The 14,858-nt window shown below is 43.0% G+C and overlaps 1 protein-coding gene across 6 annotated transcripts; it reads right to left on the bottom strand.

Annotated features, from left to right (window-relative positions):
- Positions 1-804: 804 nt before the first annotated feature.
- Positions 805-14,651, bottom strand: ZKSCAN7 (zinc finger with KRAB and SCAN domains 7). Of its 6 annotated transcripts, none has more exons than XM_004774155.3 (6): positions 14,470-14,651; positions 11,808-12,339; positions 7,815-7,983; positions 6,225-6,316; positions 5,767-5,893; positions 805-3,984 (listed from the first exon to the last, which is right to left on the bottom strand). In XM_004774155.3, exons 2-6 carry the CDS (start codon positions 12,219-12,221, stop codon positions 2,531-2,533), a joined length of 2,256 nt encoding a protein of 751 aa, XP_004774212.2. In that variant the 5' UTR covers positions 12,222-12,339; positions 14,470-14,651; the 3' UTR covers positions 805-2,530. The 6 variants fall into 6 exon arrangements, with proteins under 6 accessions (XP_004774212.2, XP_012902127.2, XP_012902126.2 ...); XM_013046673.2 differs by having other exon boundaries at positions 805-3,981; XM_013046672.2 differs by lacking the exon at positions 14,470-14,651 and adding an exon at positions 14,214-14,450.
- Between the last annotated feature and the right edge of the window lie 207 nt (positions 14,652-14,858).

Raw genomic sequence — 14,858 nt, 5'->3', positions numbered from 1 at the left:
GAGATTATGCTGAGTGAAATCAGTCAAGCAGAGAGAGTCAATTATCATATGGTTTCACTTATTTGTGGAGCCATAACAAATAGCATGGAGGACAAGGGGAGTTAGAGAGGAGAAGGGAGTTGGGGGAAATTGGAAGGGGAGATGAAGTATGAGAGACTATAGACTCTGTAAAACAATCTGAGGGGTTTGAAGTGGTGGGGGGTGGGAGGTTGGGGGAACCAGGTGGTGGGTATTATAGAGGGCATGGATTGCATGGAGCACTGGGTGTGGTACAAAAACAATGAATACTGTTATGCTGAAAATAAATAAATTTTTTAAAAAGCTGAATAATTAGAGTTGGGGATGTACAGTATAGGTATGGAATATTTTCTTTCTGTGCATATAAGAGGTAAAAGGGCAAGCGTCCAGCTCCTAGCACCTTTACCATCATATTTGACCACTTGAACAAGTTCCTGGACATAAATTCAGTCTGATTTTTAAAAATAAAGTGGAGTCCTTTATGCCACTGTTTGACAATCCAGTAAAAAATGACTTCTAGATATATATTACCAAAATTTACAGAGGGAGAAACCTAGAGTACAACCATTGAAGAAGAAGAAATAAAAATGTTGCTAAGGATACATCTCTCCCAATTCCTTTTTCCCAAAAAAAGGATCTAACTACTACTTTCAGCCTTCAATGAGTAATTCCCGCATTATGCAAACTCCTTCAGAAAATAAAAGAAAAATAAACTCCAAATACATTTTGAAAAGCCAGGAAAACCTCAGTAAATTCAACCTAGTCCTCTACTTAAAAAAAAAAAAGTCACCACAAACAAATGAATTTTATTCCAGGACTTCAAAGTAATTTCAATCATTTATAAAGTTAAAAAAAAAAAAAACAATTTACAAAAATAAAGAACATGACCCATAAAATTATACCAACAGACTTTTTAAACAATGATATAGAACTTGCAACTCTAAGAATAGTAATAATTGCTATAATGGGTACTAAGTGACAAGTACTGTTCTAAATTCCTAACACTGATTAACTGATTTTATCCTAACATAGCTTTACTTTACAGATGGAAGAACTGACACACAAGGAAGCTAAGTAACTTGCCTAGGGCTACACACCTAGAAACGTGGAGAAGCCAGGATTTGAATTAGGACACTAAGCACAAAATCAGTCTTTTTAATTACTGTACTATCTTCCTTTTTCTAAAAACAGAAAGAGAGGCATCTGGTTGGCTCAGTTGATAGAGCATGCAACTCTCGATCCTGAGGTCATGAGTTCATGCCCCACATATGCATGGAGCCTACTTAAAAAAACAAATAAATAAATAACAGAAATAGAAAAAAACTTCCTAAACACAATAGAGTATCTATCAAAAACCAACAATGAAGTAACAGTGGTGAGACGTCCATGAATACACATAGAAAATATCAATGAGGACCCCGTATGTGATATCCTACAATGAGATACCACTTCCATCTTTTATTTTTATTTTTAAAATATTTTATTTATTTATTTGACAGAGATCACAAGTAGGCAGAGAGGCAGGCAGAGAGGAAGGGAAGCAAGCTCCCCACTGAGCAGAGAGCCTGATACAGGGCTCGATCCCAGGACCCTGGGATCATGACCTGAGCCCAAGGCAGAGGCTTTAACCCATTGTGCCACCCAGGCACTGCCCCACTTCCATCTTTAGAAGCCTCTAATCTGATTAGGGTGGGGAAGGGGATCTCACACCCAACTTAAAGATGGTGCAATTTAGAGCAGAGTTTAAAAAATTTATTAAACAACTACTATGAAAATTATCTATATGCTAAAGAACAGATACCACACCTAGCCTTAAATAGCCTACAATAAGTTGATATGAAAGTATACAAATACACGTTAAGTTCAGAATAACCGGCAAGATAATTTAACAACAGTTGCACGTTGCAGCACCAACTAATTGGAAGCACTGAGGTCAAATGAATAGAAGTTTAAGAGGGAAGAAAAAGCATTTTAAGAAGTTCTTTCAGAAATGAGAGGGCTCTGGAAGAATCTAAGGGACATAAATTAGTCAAGAGGAAAAAAAAAGGTTTTATATGTAGGGAACACAAGTGATAAGGGCCTGAATTATAATGGAAGTTTATAAACTATATAGGGAGAGCCTTAGCCAAGAGAAAGGAAAGAATGAATCCATCTTGCAATATGACCTATGTAAGTGGTAAAACTTAGGAGGTGGAGTAGAATAAGAAGCATATAATCTCTGTCCTTGAAAAGCACAAAATCTGATTATAGGATGCAGAACTGAAAAATGAGTTTGATTTTTTTCAACAGTTCAAAAGAAAGAATGAATGAATGAATAAACAAGTACATGAAATGTGTAGTCCTTACTTCCCCCTAATGGCAGAAAATGATTACACTGTGACTCCCACCCTCCCACCTTCATGACTCACCAGGAAGCATGTAAGGATTAGTACATTTTGATGAGCAGTTTTAAGAGAGACATCTTTAAAAAACAAAAACAAAAAAAGCTTAATTAATTCCTTAGAAAATCATCTTAAGAAACTGAGTGAGCCAGACCTGAGTGCTTCTCTCCAATGTGAGTTCGCTGGTGGTGATTAAAAGTGGAACGCTGACTGAAGGCTTTCCCACACTCAATACATTCATAAGGCTTCTCTCCTGTGTGAACCCTCTGGTGCACAATGAGCTGCGAGCTGTCACTAAAAGCTTTCCCACAATTACTACATTTATAGGGTTTTTCCCCTGTATGGGTTCTTTGATGTACCATGAGACTGGAGCTGTAACTGAAGACCTTCCCACACTCATTACATTCATAAGGCTTCTCACCAGTGTGAATTCTCTGGTGAATAATAAGGTGTGAGTTTTGGTTGAAGGATTTTCCACACTCGTTGCATTTATAGGGCTTTTCACCTGTGTGAAGTCTCTGATGTCGAATAAGACATTTACTGAGACTGAATGCCTTACCACACTCATTACATTCAAAAGGTTTTTCTCCGGTATGAATTCTTTCATGGTCAACAAGCTGAGAGTTCTGATTGAAAGCTTTCCCACAATCACTACATTTGTATGGTTTTTGCCCAGTGTGGAGGCTCTGATGTCGAATAAGACATTTACTCCGACTGAAAGCTTTGCCACATTCATTACACTCATAAGGTTTTTCCCCAGTATGGATCCTCTGATGATCAACAAGATTTCTATTAGAACAGAAAGCTTTCTCACACTCACTACACCTGTAAGGTTTTTTACCAGTGTGAACTACCTGATGTCGGACAAGACTTTTACTACGAATGAAGGCCTCACCACACTCAGTGCATTCATAAGGTTTCTCCCCAGTATGGGTTCTCTGGTGGTCAATCAGTTGGGAACTCTGAGTGAAGGCTTTTGCACATTCATTACACTTATATGGTTTCTCACCATTATGGAGTCTCTGGTGTTGAATAAGATGGGAGCTGTGTCGGTAAGTATTTCCACACTCATTGCACTCATAGGGCTTTTCCCCTGTGTGGGTTCTGAGGTGAACTATGAGTTGAGAGGTCTGCCTGAAGGTCTTACCACATTCATTACACTCATAGGGTTTCTCTCCAGTGTGGATTCTCTGATGCCCAGTGAGGTGTGAACTTCGATTGAAAGCTTTACCACATTCATCACATTGATAAAATTTCTGTCCCTTCAGAACTCCTTGACATTCAACAGCACTAGAGGATAGATCTGGATGTTTCCCAAGTTCATTATATTCATCACATCCATCCTTTGTGGATTTATCTTTATCTTCATGTGTTATTTTGAAGAAATCATTTTCCAGTCTGCTTCCTTCTTCCTCTGAGGGTTGCCCTTCCAGCTTTTCTAAAGTACCTTCACAGGCAGCTCCTGCCTCTAGTTCCTCAGAAACTATTCCACAGAGGCCTCCAGATGTCTCACCAGGTGACCCTGGTTCTTTAGAAACTTCCTGTTTTGCAGGACACTCTGAATGCTGCATCCTAGTCTCACCTGCTGCCGAAAGAAAGAAGAAAACAACTTTTATTCATTTCTTGTTCTGCTGTTGAAACAGAATCATTAGGAGTCTATGGACCTGAAAAAACCTTCACATTAGGAGACACATTAAGAACAAGAGAAAGATGGGAAATAGCTCAAGCTTTTTCTTCATGACAGAAAAAGAGGGGAAAGATGGTCAGTGGGGAGGATGGAAGAAAAGTTATTAGGACAGAGCTCTGTCCTGACAGCTCTTAACTGCTCCAGTTAATTATCCAATTAAAAAGGCAGTTGGAAGGCAAGATAGAAGACTGTAAAGGTGGTGTGATCTTACAGAAATCACTTAGTAAAATGATGACCTCTAATATCCTTTCTAATCCTGACACTGTATGGTTCCATGGTTCCCAGTAAAGATAGTGGGGACAGAAAGGAGAGGCAAATACCTCAAATCAAATATGGGAAACAGTATGGGAAAACACAACTAGGAAAAAATGTACCAAAAAAGTGATTCTCATATGTGAGGACAGTGACAAGATTCAGAGAAATCACAGGTTCAGAAATGCTGGGGGAGAAGTATTGTGGAAGGGACAGCAATGTTCTTAAAGTGGAGACTCCCTTAGTCTCTGGTGCACTAGGCTGGTAGAAGTCAGTACTGCAAGTACTACATTCCTATAAAAATTAAGAAAGGGACCAATAATTTGAAACACAAGTTGAAATATATCTTTGGTATCTTGATAATCTGGAATCAAAGGAAACTACACAGTTGAATATTTCCTTTTGAATTTGGAAAAAGTGGAAGTAGCAAGCAATCAGTCATGTCTGAACATAAAACTGTTGGTTCTTTTAATCATATCTTAACCTGGGCCACAAGCGATCATGGCATTTCAGCATATGGAAAGTTATAGCTATCTGGCTCCTGGACTCCTAAGCCTATCCACCCTCTCCATTGTTGGCTACTGTGCTAGACTTGCCAACCAGAGAACCTGCCCTGAAAACACCCATTTCCAGGAAGCTGTCCTGCCACAGTTTTTCCCAAAGGGGAAACTGAGGCAGCCATACTTTGTGCTGAGTAACTGGTTTCAATATATCTCAGACCACAGCTGACTAGACCTGGGCACCAGGACCAAGTGTAGCTTCTCTGTATGTTACCCCTCATCCTCTGCTGTGGCCAGGGGCAAAGCTCTGTCCAAACAGAGATGATACTTAATGGCCAAACGACTCTTGGAGGCCCTCTCTAAGTAAAATCTGAGCTGGAAATAGGGCAAAATAAAGAAAACTAAATGAGGCATGGAGAGAAGCCAAGCCATTCGGAGCTTGAAGAAGCAGCTATGAGAGGATAAGAGATTCAGAGTAAAGAAAATGGGTGGCAGTGGGAGGACAAAACAGATATGCAGGGAGCATTTGCCTTACATTCCCTGTCATAAAAATTATTTGCTATTGTTGTTGAGGGCCCTGTTTCCCAAAGGATGGTCTAGCTGGTGGATCTGATCAGAGTTTCCATTCACTCAGCCTTATTGTAAGTAATACAGTTCAGTACTTAAATAACATGAGTAGCCCCCATTCCTTACAACTACAACTTCTAACCAAACCACCATAGGTCAATTAACGATGGGGTAAAGACAAAGTTGATAACTTAGGGCTGAGTGATGGGTACAGAGAGGTTCATTACAGTATTCTCTCTACCTTATCTCATGTTTGCAACTTTTCATGATAAAAAAAAAAAAGCTGGGAAAAAGTAGAATAGAGCAAAGAAAATATAAAGAAAAGAATGCAGACTGTATTACTGGGAAACAGAATCATTACCCATTGAGACCACACTGCAATAGTTTTCCGGCATGATGCTCTGGAACACAGCTCTCTGACTGAGGGCCGGACCTTTCCACTTCCTCTCAGTATAGTCCACAGAAAGGAACTGGTACGCTGCAGATCCCTGGAATGACAAGATTTTACTGCTCAGGGATATTCCTTGGCCTGAAGAGCAGACACATCAGGGTACCAGGAGCCCAGGTGGGGCCCTGGTGGGTAAAGGGGTGAGGGAGGGATAGAAGTTGGGGTGACACATCTAAGAGGACAAGTCCAGCGCCAGACAGAATCCATGAACTCAGAAAGCAGGAACCAATTCCAGAGGAAGTAATCAGGAAGGTAAATCACAGGATTAATCTCAGAATTGGCCAGAGCCCTGGAGATGAGCGCTAGCTATTTCCAGGCTGCAGATTGGAAGCAGGGAATACAGAGTTCAGGGAAGACAGAGTTCAGCTCACCTGGGGCCCGACCATCTGAAGCACAGTTGCTGCTGCCTGATCTCCTGACTTCCCAGCTTGGAAAAGGGCAGGCACCTGGGAAGCACACTGAGCTGAGAGAGGAAAGAGAGCTATGAGGACAAGTCCTGCCTCAGCTCCAATAAGGTCTGTATCCCAGGGAGTGGGTTCAACAGAACCCAGGCAGCTCCACACACTGCCTCTCATCCCTCTTCCATACACGCGTTATTCTGACTGCGCTGTGAATTTTCCATGCAGGTTTTACTCTGAGGATAAAGAGGGTTCCCTGGTCCAACTGAGAATTACCCATTCCACCCAGCCCTCACTCGCTTCAAACTCTCTGAAGGAAGGTAGACTTGGGTCCACTTTCTCTCCCCATGGCTTCTGTGGCATCAGCCCAACCTGATTTGCCCCTCACATTTCTGGGCCTTCATTCCGGATTTCCCTTCCTTTTTTTGGCTTCTCATTATGGACGCTGCAGGCGCTGGGCCTCAAAGCATCCCTTTTTGCTCTGGCAGAGATCTCATGGACTCTCAATGCTCTACTGCTACTTTCCCAGTTCCAGCTCTCTTCTAGACCCCCATTACAGACTTCAGTGGCCTACTGGACATTTCATTTGGGTGTCCCTCTTTATCTTATATTCAGTCAAAAATGGACATTTTTACCATCTTTCTTTCCTGACTTTCTGAGTTCCACCAATAAATCCAAATATTGGCCAAACCCCATAATTCTTCTTCCTCTTACTGTCCCATGAATTCTTCCTACACAATGCATCTCCTGTCTCTCAATTTCTGTTCCACTCATCATTGCTCAGGCAATGACCACCTCACATCCATTCTGGCACACTGGTCTCTTACTGAGGTCTCCAACCACTGGTCTCACCATTCATCCCAGACACATGCATTAGAATAATTCTCCCAAAATACTGTTTCTAACACATCAACGCTCATTCAGCAAAATTTTCCTAACCTCAGTTGTTAGGCCCTATTCTAGCAGACCCTGTGCTCCCCAAAACAGTTCTTCCTCATTTCACCTCAGTGGGGGGTCCAGGGAACCCCCACTTAGTCTTTATTTATATCCTCTACTTTGGTGCCTACCACTTTTCTCCCTGCTTCAATTTGTTCCCCCATTTTTCACAAACACATCCCACAGACACCTCACTTGTGAAGCCTCCCCTACCCACCCAGACCATAACAATTTTGCTCAATGTTTACAATGCCCATATTGCTTGTTTTCATGGCATCAAATACCTGGGGACAGATATCACTCAATGTATCTTACAAAGACAACTCTTCTTGCAGTTGACTGACTCTCTGACAACTAGATAACAAGTTCTTTGAAAGCAATAAATGTGTACTGTATCTCTCTGGTTCTCAACAGTGCCTCATCCATGACATGTACTAGACAAAAACTTGCTAAATACACAAATGATTAGAGAATAAGCAAAAGAAACAGACAAAGTCACTAGGAAATGAAGACATAGGGCAAGGCAGTGAGGGATTCCAATGGGATGGGCTATAGGGAAATAAAGGAAAGGAGACTTGAAGAGATAAGGGAGGCAGGATTTGAGGCCAGGGCTGAGGAGAGGAGTACCAGAGTGCCCAGTGCGGAGGAGGTGTATCCCTGGGTCATGAGGAGGCTCCAGGCAGGCGCCAGAGCCTGAACTCTCACTGAAGGATGAGGTAGGAAGAGATTCCTCTGTTGTACCCAGGGCTGTCATATCCTCCAAATGCATTTTCTGTTCCTGTACAGGAGCTGAAACCTAAAGACAGGAATTATAATTGGAATCAAAAGAGCATCCTTCAAGGTCTAGAAACCCAAACCTCTAAGAAACACCACCAGGAAAAGCCAGGAAAAGAACAGACAATGTCCTTCCAGACCCACCAGTACAGCCTACTGGGGGGAACACTGTCAAAACAGGATCTACAACTTGCCATCCTGCTTGCTATACTTCTGTTGAACCTCTTGGTAGAAGCCTGAAGCCCACATCATATAACCTTTCTCATTTTGTCAATTCTTCAGACATTAATTTGCTTATGAAGAACAATCTAGAAAAAGGAGCCAGAAGAACAATTCTACATACTCCTTATGGCCTTAGTCTACAGAAGAGACCAATCAGAAGTACCTAGAAAATCAAAAATGACAGGTGTATGTACCTAGGCATGCACATATAATGCTGAGGCTGACAGCAGAAACAAGAGCCCAGAATCGTGGCTGACAAACCTCAGGAGAGCTTTTCCAATTTCTCTCAGCAAACGTTCCTCTTCAGAGAAGCCATTTCTAACCACAGTGACAAAGTTGTAGTAGTCACTCTCTCTCAAATTACCGGATTACAGTCTCTATATGTCTTAACCCTTACATTATCTTATTTATGCCTTTATTGTCTATTTCTCCCCCAATGAAATATAAGCTTTTTGAGGGTAAGAACTCTGCCTTGATCACTTGCTCCTAGAACAATGCTTGGCCCAATGCTGGTGTTCTGTTAAAATTTGCTGGTAATTTTCTCTTGATACTTTTTTCCCCTCTTGATATTTACTACTAGTTTTTAGAGTTATCTGCAAAATCAGTATTCGGTATGTACTATCCCTCCAAAATAACGCTTATAAAAAGTCAAGTAAGATTAGGTAGCACCAATCTTTAGAGACCTTGAGAACACCTCAGAGTAGAGGTATTTCTAACCCTTGCTTATTGTCATCAAACCAGCTCCTCACAATCTCATGGTTACTTTTTCACCAGCATTTGGAGCTGAAAACATAAAACACTATCTAAATGAATCATATTTATAGGCTCACTTGTTTGCACTGCCATGTACACAGTACAGCCTAGGGTGAAAATAACTTCACAAATCCTGCTGGATTTGCTCCATTGGGTTATATCTGCTGAGATCTAAGGGGACTCTCTCCTTTACTGTATGTCTCTTTAGCACAGTGATAGAACCAGAAGGCTCCCTGGAGTCTCCATGGAACAGTTCTTATAAATGGATGTTACAGTTCTTAAATACAGCTGCTGTGGGTATTGGAAGAAGGTAGAACTTGGCTGCATCATGACAACACAACCTTGAAATTCACTAACAATTAAATGCTGGTCAGTTCTTATTCATTACCTAGGACTCAGACTCCCAGGTTTCTTTTCTTTTAGGAATGAAAACTCCATTCCAATTTTCATCTAAGATGGCACTCCACAGCAAGATCCTAGGGGGGAACTAGTGGCTTAGAACCTAGGGTGCTAGAAAATTCCGATTCCCACACTTGGTAGTAATCAGCAATAACCATACTTCAGTTAAATCTCTTGGACAAAGAGAATATTCACTAACCACCATCTGAGATGAGTCAATTAATCTCTCTGTGCTTGTGTCACTTGTCAAATGGAGATATGATTATTATTTTCATATTTTGTAAGCCTGCTAGGAACAAAAATAAGATATAGGATATAAAAGCATTTGCAAATTGCATGATTCTGCAGCCCAAGAGGGATTGCTCTACAACCCTCTCCAGCCCCAAAGTACACATATGCACATGCTCACTCCTGCTGAGCCAGTGACTCTGATCTGCCTTGATATTCCTTAATCTACTCCTGACAAACTGCCACAAAAAAAGCTTGTTTTATCCATTTAGCCACAAATACATTTTTCTGAGCCCATGGTAGGAAAGGTAGTCCCATTCTCATGTCTTCCACATCAGAAAAACTTAAGCAGACAATAAAGGCAGAGTAAGAAATAAAGTCCAAAGATCCTACTCCTAAGCAGGAGCCAATAGTGTGCAGCTGCTCTGTCAACTGTTAAGTCACTCTCTTGAGTTTGTGACTCAGTCACCTTTTTCTGAGGGTACCTGGGTAAAAGCTTAAGTTTTAATTGAGGGGGCATTCTCTTCAAGTTAGGCAAACAAAGGTGGGAAATAGAGAAATTCTCCTTTCCAGCCTCCTCACTAAATGGCACTCAAAAACACTTTATTCAGTCACTGGTCTCTGCCCATGGTTGAATCTAGTTGCTCTCTAGACCCTGATGATGACTGATTTATTCCTGTGTTTATTTTTGTATCCAAAGAAATAATGGTTGGCAATGGATTCAGTGCCAAATGGGTGGGCTGGTACTCGTGGAAAAAGGTGTAGCCCTCAAATTCCAATCAACTGGAATTGATTCCCTAGACATACATATTGTAACTATTTTTTTGGATACTTGGGAAATTTCATATACTGGTTTTCCATAATAAAGTGCAAAGGAATAAAGGTAGAGGGAACCCTAATTTACCCTCCTTGGTTAGTATGAGAGCAATTTTAGACTTATCAGATAGAACTGATTTAGGTGTCAATTTACCACTAAACTGGGTGTTGCTGTGAAGGTGTTTTGTACATATAATCAATATCCATGTTCAGTTTACTCTAAGTAAAGGAGATTATCCTAGATCATCTGGATGAGCCTGATTTAATGAGTTACAAAAACCTTAAAATTAGAGCTGGAAGTTCCATGAAAAGTAATTCTGCATGTAGACAGCAGCTTCAGCCTGTGCCTGAGTTTCAGCTGGCCCTTCCTGATGGCCTATTCTACAGATTTCCGACTTGTACTGCCAGGCCAGTCCTCATAATCACTTAAGTCACTCTGTAGCAATGCTATAGATATATATATACAAATCTTAATATGTAATATATATCATTTCCTACTGGTTTTGCTTCTTTGGCTAAACCCTGACTGATACACATGGTCACAGAGCTACTTAGCTCTGTGGTCCTAGAAGCCAGATTTTCCACTGTTATCACACTGCTGGCTCTACAACTTTTCCTCTAATTTAAATTATCTTGGCGGGCACCTGGGTGGCTCAGTGGGTTAAGCCGCTGCCTTCGGCTCAGGTCATGATCTCAGGGTCCTGGGATCGAGTCCCGCATCGGGCTCTCTGCTCAGCAGGGGGCCTGCTTCCCTTCCTCTCTCTCTGCCTGCCTCTCTGCCTACTTGTGACCTCTCTCTGTCAAATAAATAAATAAATAAATCTTTATAAAAAAAATAAATTATCTTGGCTTTAAATTTGAGAGAACCCTAGGAAACAGGGTAAAACAAAATGAGAATTAAAGAAAGAAAGAAAGAGAGGAAAGAGGGAAGGAAGGAAGGAAGGAGAAAGACTCCAGTTGGGTTTGCAAAGTTAGAAAAGAAACTAATGATTATGAGGCCCAGAAATGTCACCTCTCCTAAAGAACCTAAAATTCGAGAAGAGAGATAACAGACTCTGAGAAGTACAAGGAAGTAAGTAATGACAACTTCTCGAATGAAGGCCCATGTTATCAACATATGTAGAAATCTACTCCCTACCACAGTCCCTTCTAAACAGTGGGCAGATTCTCTACCTGCCAGGAGTACTATGTGGATCACCAGGTTGAAGCGAGGGTCACAACACATTATTCCAAAAGTGATGTACAGAGCTTCTCTGGGAATTGTATTTTTGTTCATGACTTAAAGCACAAAACTATTTCTTCCCTCTCCACGGAACTGGTTCAGGAATCCTAAGGATAAACCAACCTAGAGCCTATGGAACAGAGAATGACTATTCCCAAGCTAATCCAGCCACTAGAGAAGATGCCATTCTGGACTCATCTGCTCACCTCTCCTATGTGTCTCTGAAAATCCTCCACCACAGCCACAGCCTCCTCGCCACTCTCAGGGTGATGCAGCTGCACCCAGGTCCGTAACTCCCCAGGCAAAATGCTCAGGAACTGCTCCAGCACCAGCAGCTCCAGGATCTGCTCCTTGGTGTGTACCTCTGGCATCAGCCACCACTGGCAGAGCTCCCGGAGCCGGCTCAGTGCCTCCTGTGGCCCAGACATCTCATGGTAACATAACTGCCTGAAGTGTAGCCGGAAAATTTCACAGACAGGAGGGTGGTTCTTTTGGAGACTACAGCCCTGACCCCAGGTCTGGCTCCCTGGCTCCTGCTTCATGGTCTGGCGTCCCTCGTGTTTCTGGAGAACAGCACCATTAGGGAGGAGGCCTAAAGTCCCCCTGCCTTGGGTGGTCATTGTGACCTCCAAGAAAAGCTTGTTTCAGCTGCAGTTTGTCCAGTTAAAATGATGCTCTGTAATTCAGGTCTCAGGAGCTGTTTTCAGAGTTGGGGACAGAGGGCAATGGGGGTGTCACCTACAAAAACATCAAGAGAGAAATCAGAGTCCCAGAGTGTTCAGCCCTGGGCTGACAACAGTTAAAAACCAAAGCTCCAAGGGTACCTATGTGGCTCAGTTCATTAAGTGTCTAACTCTTGGTTTTCACTCAGGTCATAATATCAGGGTCATGAGAACAAGCCCCACATAGGGCTCGGCACTTAGTGCAGAGACTGCTCTCCCTCTCCCACAGACCCTCCCCCTGTTCACATGCTCGCTCTCTCTCTCACTCCCTCTCTCTAACAAATAAATAAATAAATCTTAAAAAAAAAAAAAAGGTAAAAAAAAACTCCAGGAAGAAAAGCGGGGGAGGTAGTTTACAACCAGGGCAGTCTCTAAGCATCTAAGGGACTTCCCTTCTTAAATTTTCAGTGGCTCCCAGAACCTACAGGATGAAACCTTAATGTCTATGCCTAGCAGTCACAGCCCTTCACCATCTGGCCTTGGGTCCTGCTCTAGACATACCCTTACCACTCTCTCCAGGTACTCAGGCTAGAAAAGCTGCAATAATCTCCAAGTGAGGAATATGCAAGATGATCCAAAGGGTATATTAAGAATACATTAAGTTGTTATTTAGCTCCTATTTAGTCTATGTTTTATAATGTGTATTGAAATTTATAAAACGATACATATATTTAATTTATAAGTAAACCTATGCGGGAAGTGAATGCTCAAAGTTCTTCTATTCTCTATTGTGACAGAGATGTACAACAAAGTTTGGCACTAAAGCTCTGGAGACACAGCCAGAAGCCACATATTCTCTTATCCTCTTTGGATTTTTCTTCTTCAGCTTTTGACAAACTCTTACTCATCTGTCAAGACCGAAAACAAATACCCTTTCCTCCTAAAACAAATACCCTTTCCTCCTGAATGCTTGCTTTCCTGATTGTCCTAGGCAGGAAGAAAGGTGGTAGCCTTCTTCTCTGTACTTCTAATTAAAACACAATTGTTTTAATTAGTTTATGCACAACTGGCCACTCACACCCTCTTGCTAGACAGCCACCAAAAAAACACAACGGAATCAGTAAATTCCAGACCTTTCCCTACTCTACCACCTCCCCTAGAAAACCTTCCTGATCTCTCCAGGCTTAGGTGTGATTACTGCCTCAGTGAGCCCACAGCACCTTTTTCGTTCAAACCTCTACTAGAACACTTACCACACTGTGTTTGTGATTTACACTGCTGTCTCCCCCACTTTGGGGAAAGACTCAAAGGGCAGGGGAGGGGCAGAGGGCAATGGGGGCGTCACATACAGGTTTCCAGTCCTGTGTGTGTGTGTACACAGCACACAGAGGTAGACCTTTAGTAAACGAATGAATGTCGTTCATTTAGCTGATACTGAAGCGGGGGAAAAGGTTTTATCCACTTAATATATAGTAAAACTCGGAGAATCAGTACCTTAGTGGAAACTAGGGCATCAATGATGGTCACCATGCATCTCAGTACCCTTGGTAAGCAACTCCCTAGGCTTCAATTTCTGTTAAGAAAGGAAAAAAGGGAGGAGGAAAGGAAAGCTGAAAAGAAAGGAAAGGAGGAAGGAAGGAATGAAGAGAGCAAGCAAGCAGGCGGAAGAAGAAAGAGGAAGAAGAGGAGGGGGAGGAGGAGGACGAGAAGAGCCTATTAACTCTGCTCTGAGATCCCCACACCTGTAAAAAGTTCTGATCATTTTCCTACTAGTTCCGAATGCTCCGCGGCTAATCTCTTCTGCATTTTTAGGTCTCCAAGTGACACTTCACGTTTTTAATTTCAAGACTGTGTCTAACCCACTTCTGACGCTTTGTGCTGTCTCTCAGCGCAAGGCTGGGAAACCACCTACGTTTTGCGTTAAACCAGGGCGTCTGCGGCGCAGCCCACCTGGTCATGTCTGCCTTTTTCTCCGCCGTACCGGCAGACGCCATGCTCCAGGCCAGGCACCGCTGGTCAAGGGGGCGGGACAAAGAGGCGGCTCTACAACTGCCGGCTTCAGAGTATCACAGAGACCGCGCCACCGGCCGCGGAGGCAATGCGTGCAGCGCACCACAGTCGCAGATTAAGCCTGCGGGCGGCCGCGGCTCCAAGCCAGCGACCCCCGCCCGGGCAGCACCTCCCTCCCAGCCCCCGCTCCGCTCACCCGTGTCCAGTCGCAGCGACCCCTGCATGCGGGAAGCACCGGTGGCCTGCAGGAGCGAAAACAATGGCCGAGCCGGAAGCAAGAACAAGACCCACTTCCGGCCCCTCCAGGATCCCGGAACTCTCGGTGGCCAAGGTGGGCGCGCACTTCTGTGCTCTGAAGGGTGAGCTGGAAGGCGGTCGCCAGTACAACCCGCAATCGGGCTAGGCGGGGCCATCTCGGAACGGAGAGAGGGTGGGGCCTCAAGTGAGGTTTCAAGCTAGGTACCTTTTCCTCTCAGACCATTCAAAGTATGAGCTACCCATATGCACCCCAGCTCTGCTCCTACCCCTTCTGCTGATCTTGGGGAATACACCCAACTTCTGAGACCATTTCTGACACCTGAAAAA

The sequence above is a fragment of the Mustela putorius genome, unplaced genomic scaffold (assembly GCF_011764305.1).
Source record: "Mustela putorius furo isolate JIRA1106 unplaced genomic scaffold, ASM1176430v1.1 tig00003834_pilon_pilon_pilon, whole genome shotgun sequence".
Classification (NCBI taxonomy): domain Eukaryota; kingdom Metazoa; phylum Chordata; class Mammalia; order Carnivora; family Mustelidae; genus Mustela; species Mustela putorius.
The sequence above is the reverse complement of the archived record's forward strand: the minus strand, read 5'-3'. Positions and strand labels throughout refer to the sequence as shown.

Coding starts and splice junctions, on each gene's coding strand:
- ZKSCAN7 (XM_004774155.3), bottom strand. CDS start 12,221: ATGACCACCCAAGGCAGGGGGACTTTAGGCCTCCTCCCTAATGGTGCT. Junction 7,984..11,807: donor TTCAGAGACACATAGGAGAG/GTGAGCAGATGA, acceptor TCCTGTCTTTAG/GTTTCAGCTCCTGTACAGGA. Junction 3,985..5,766: donor TTGCAGTGTGGTCTCAATGG/GTAATGATTCTG, acceptor TTCTTTCGGCAG/CAGGTGAGACTAGGATGCAG.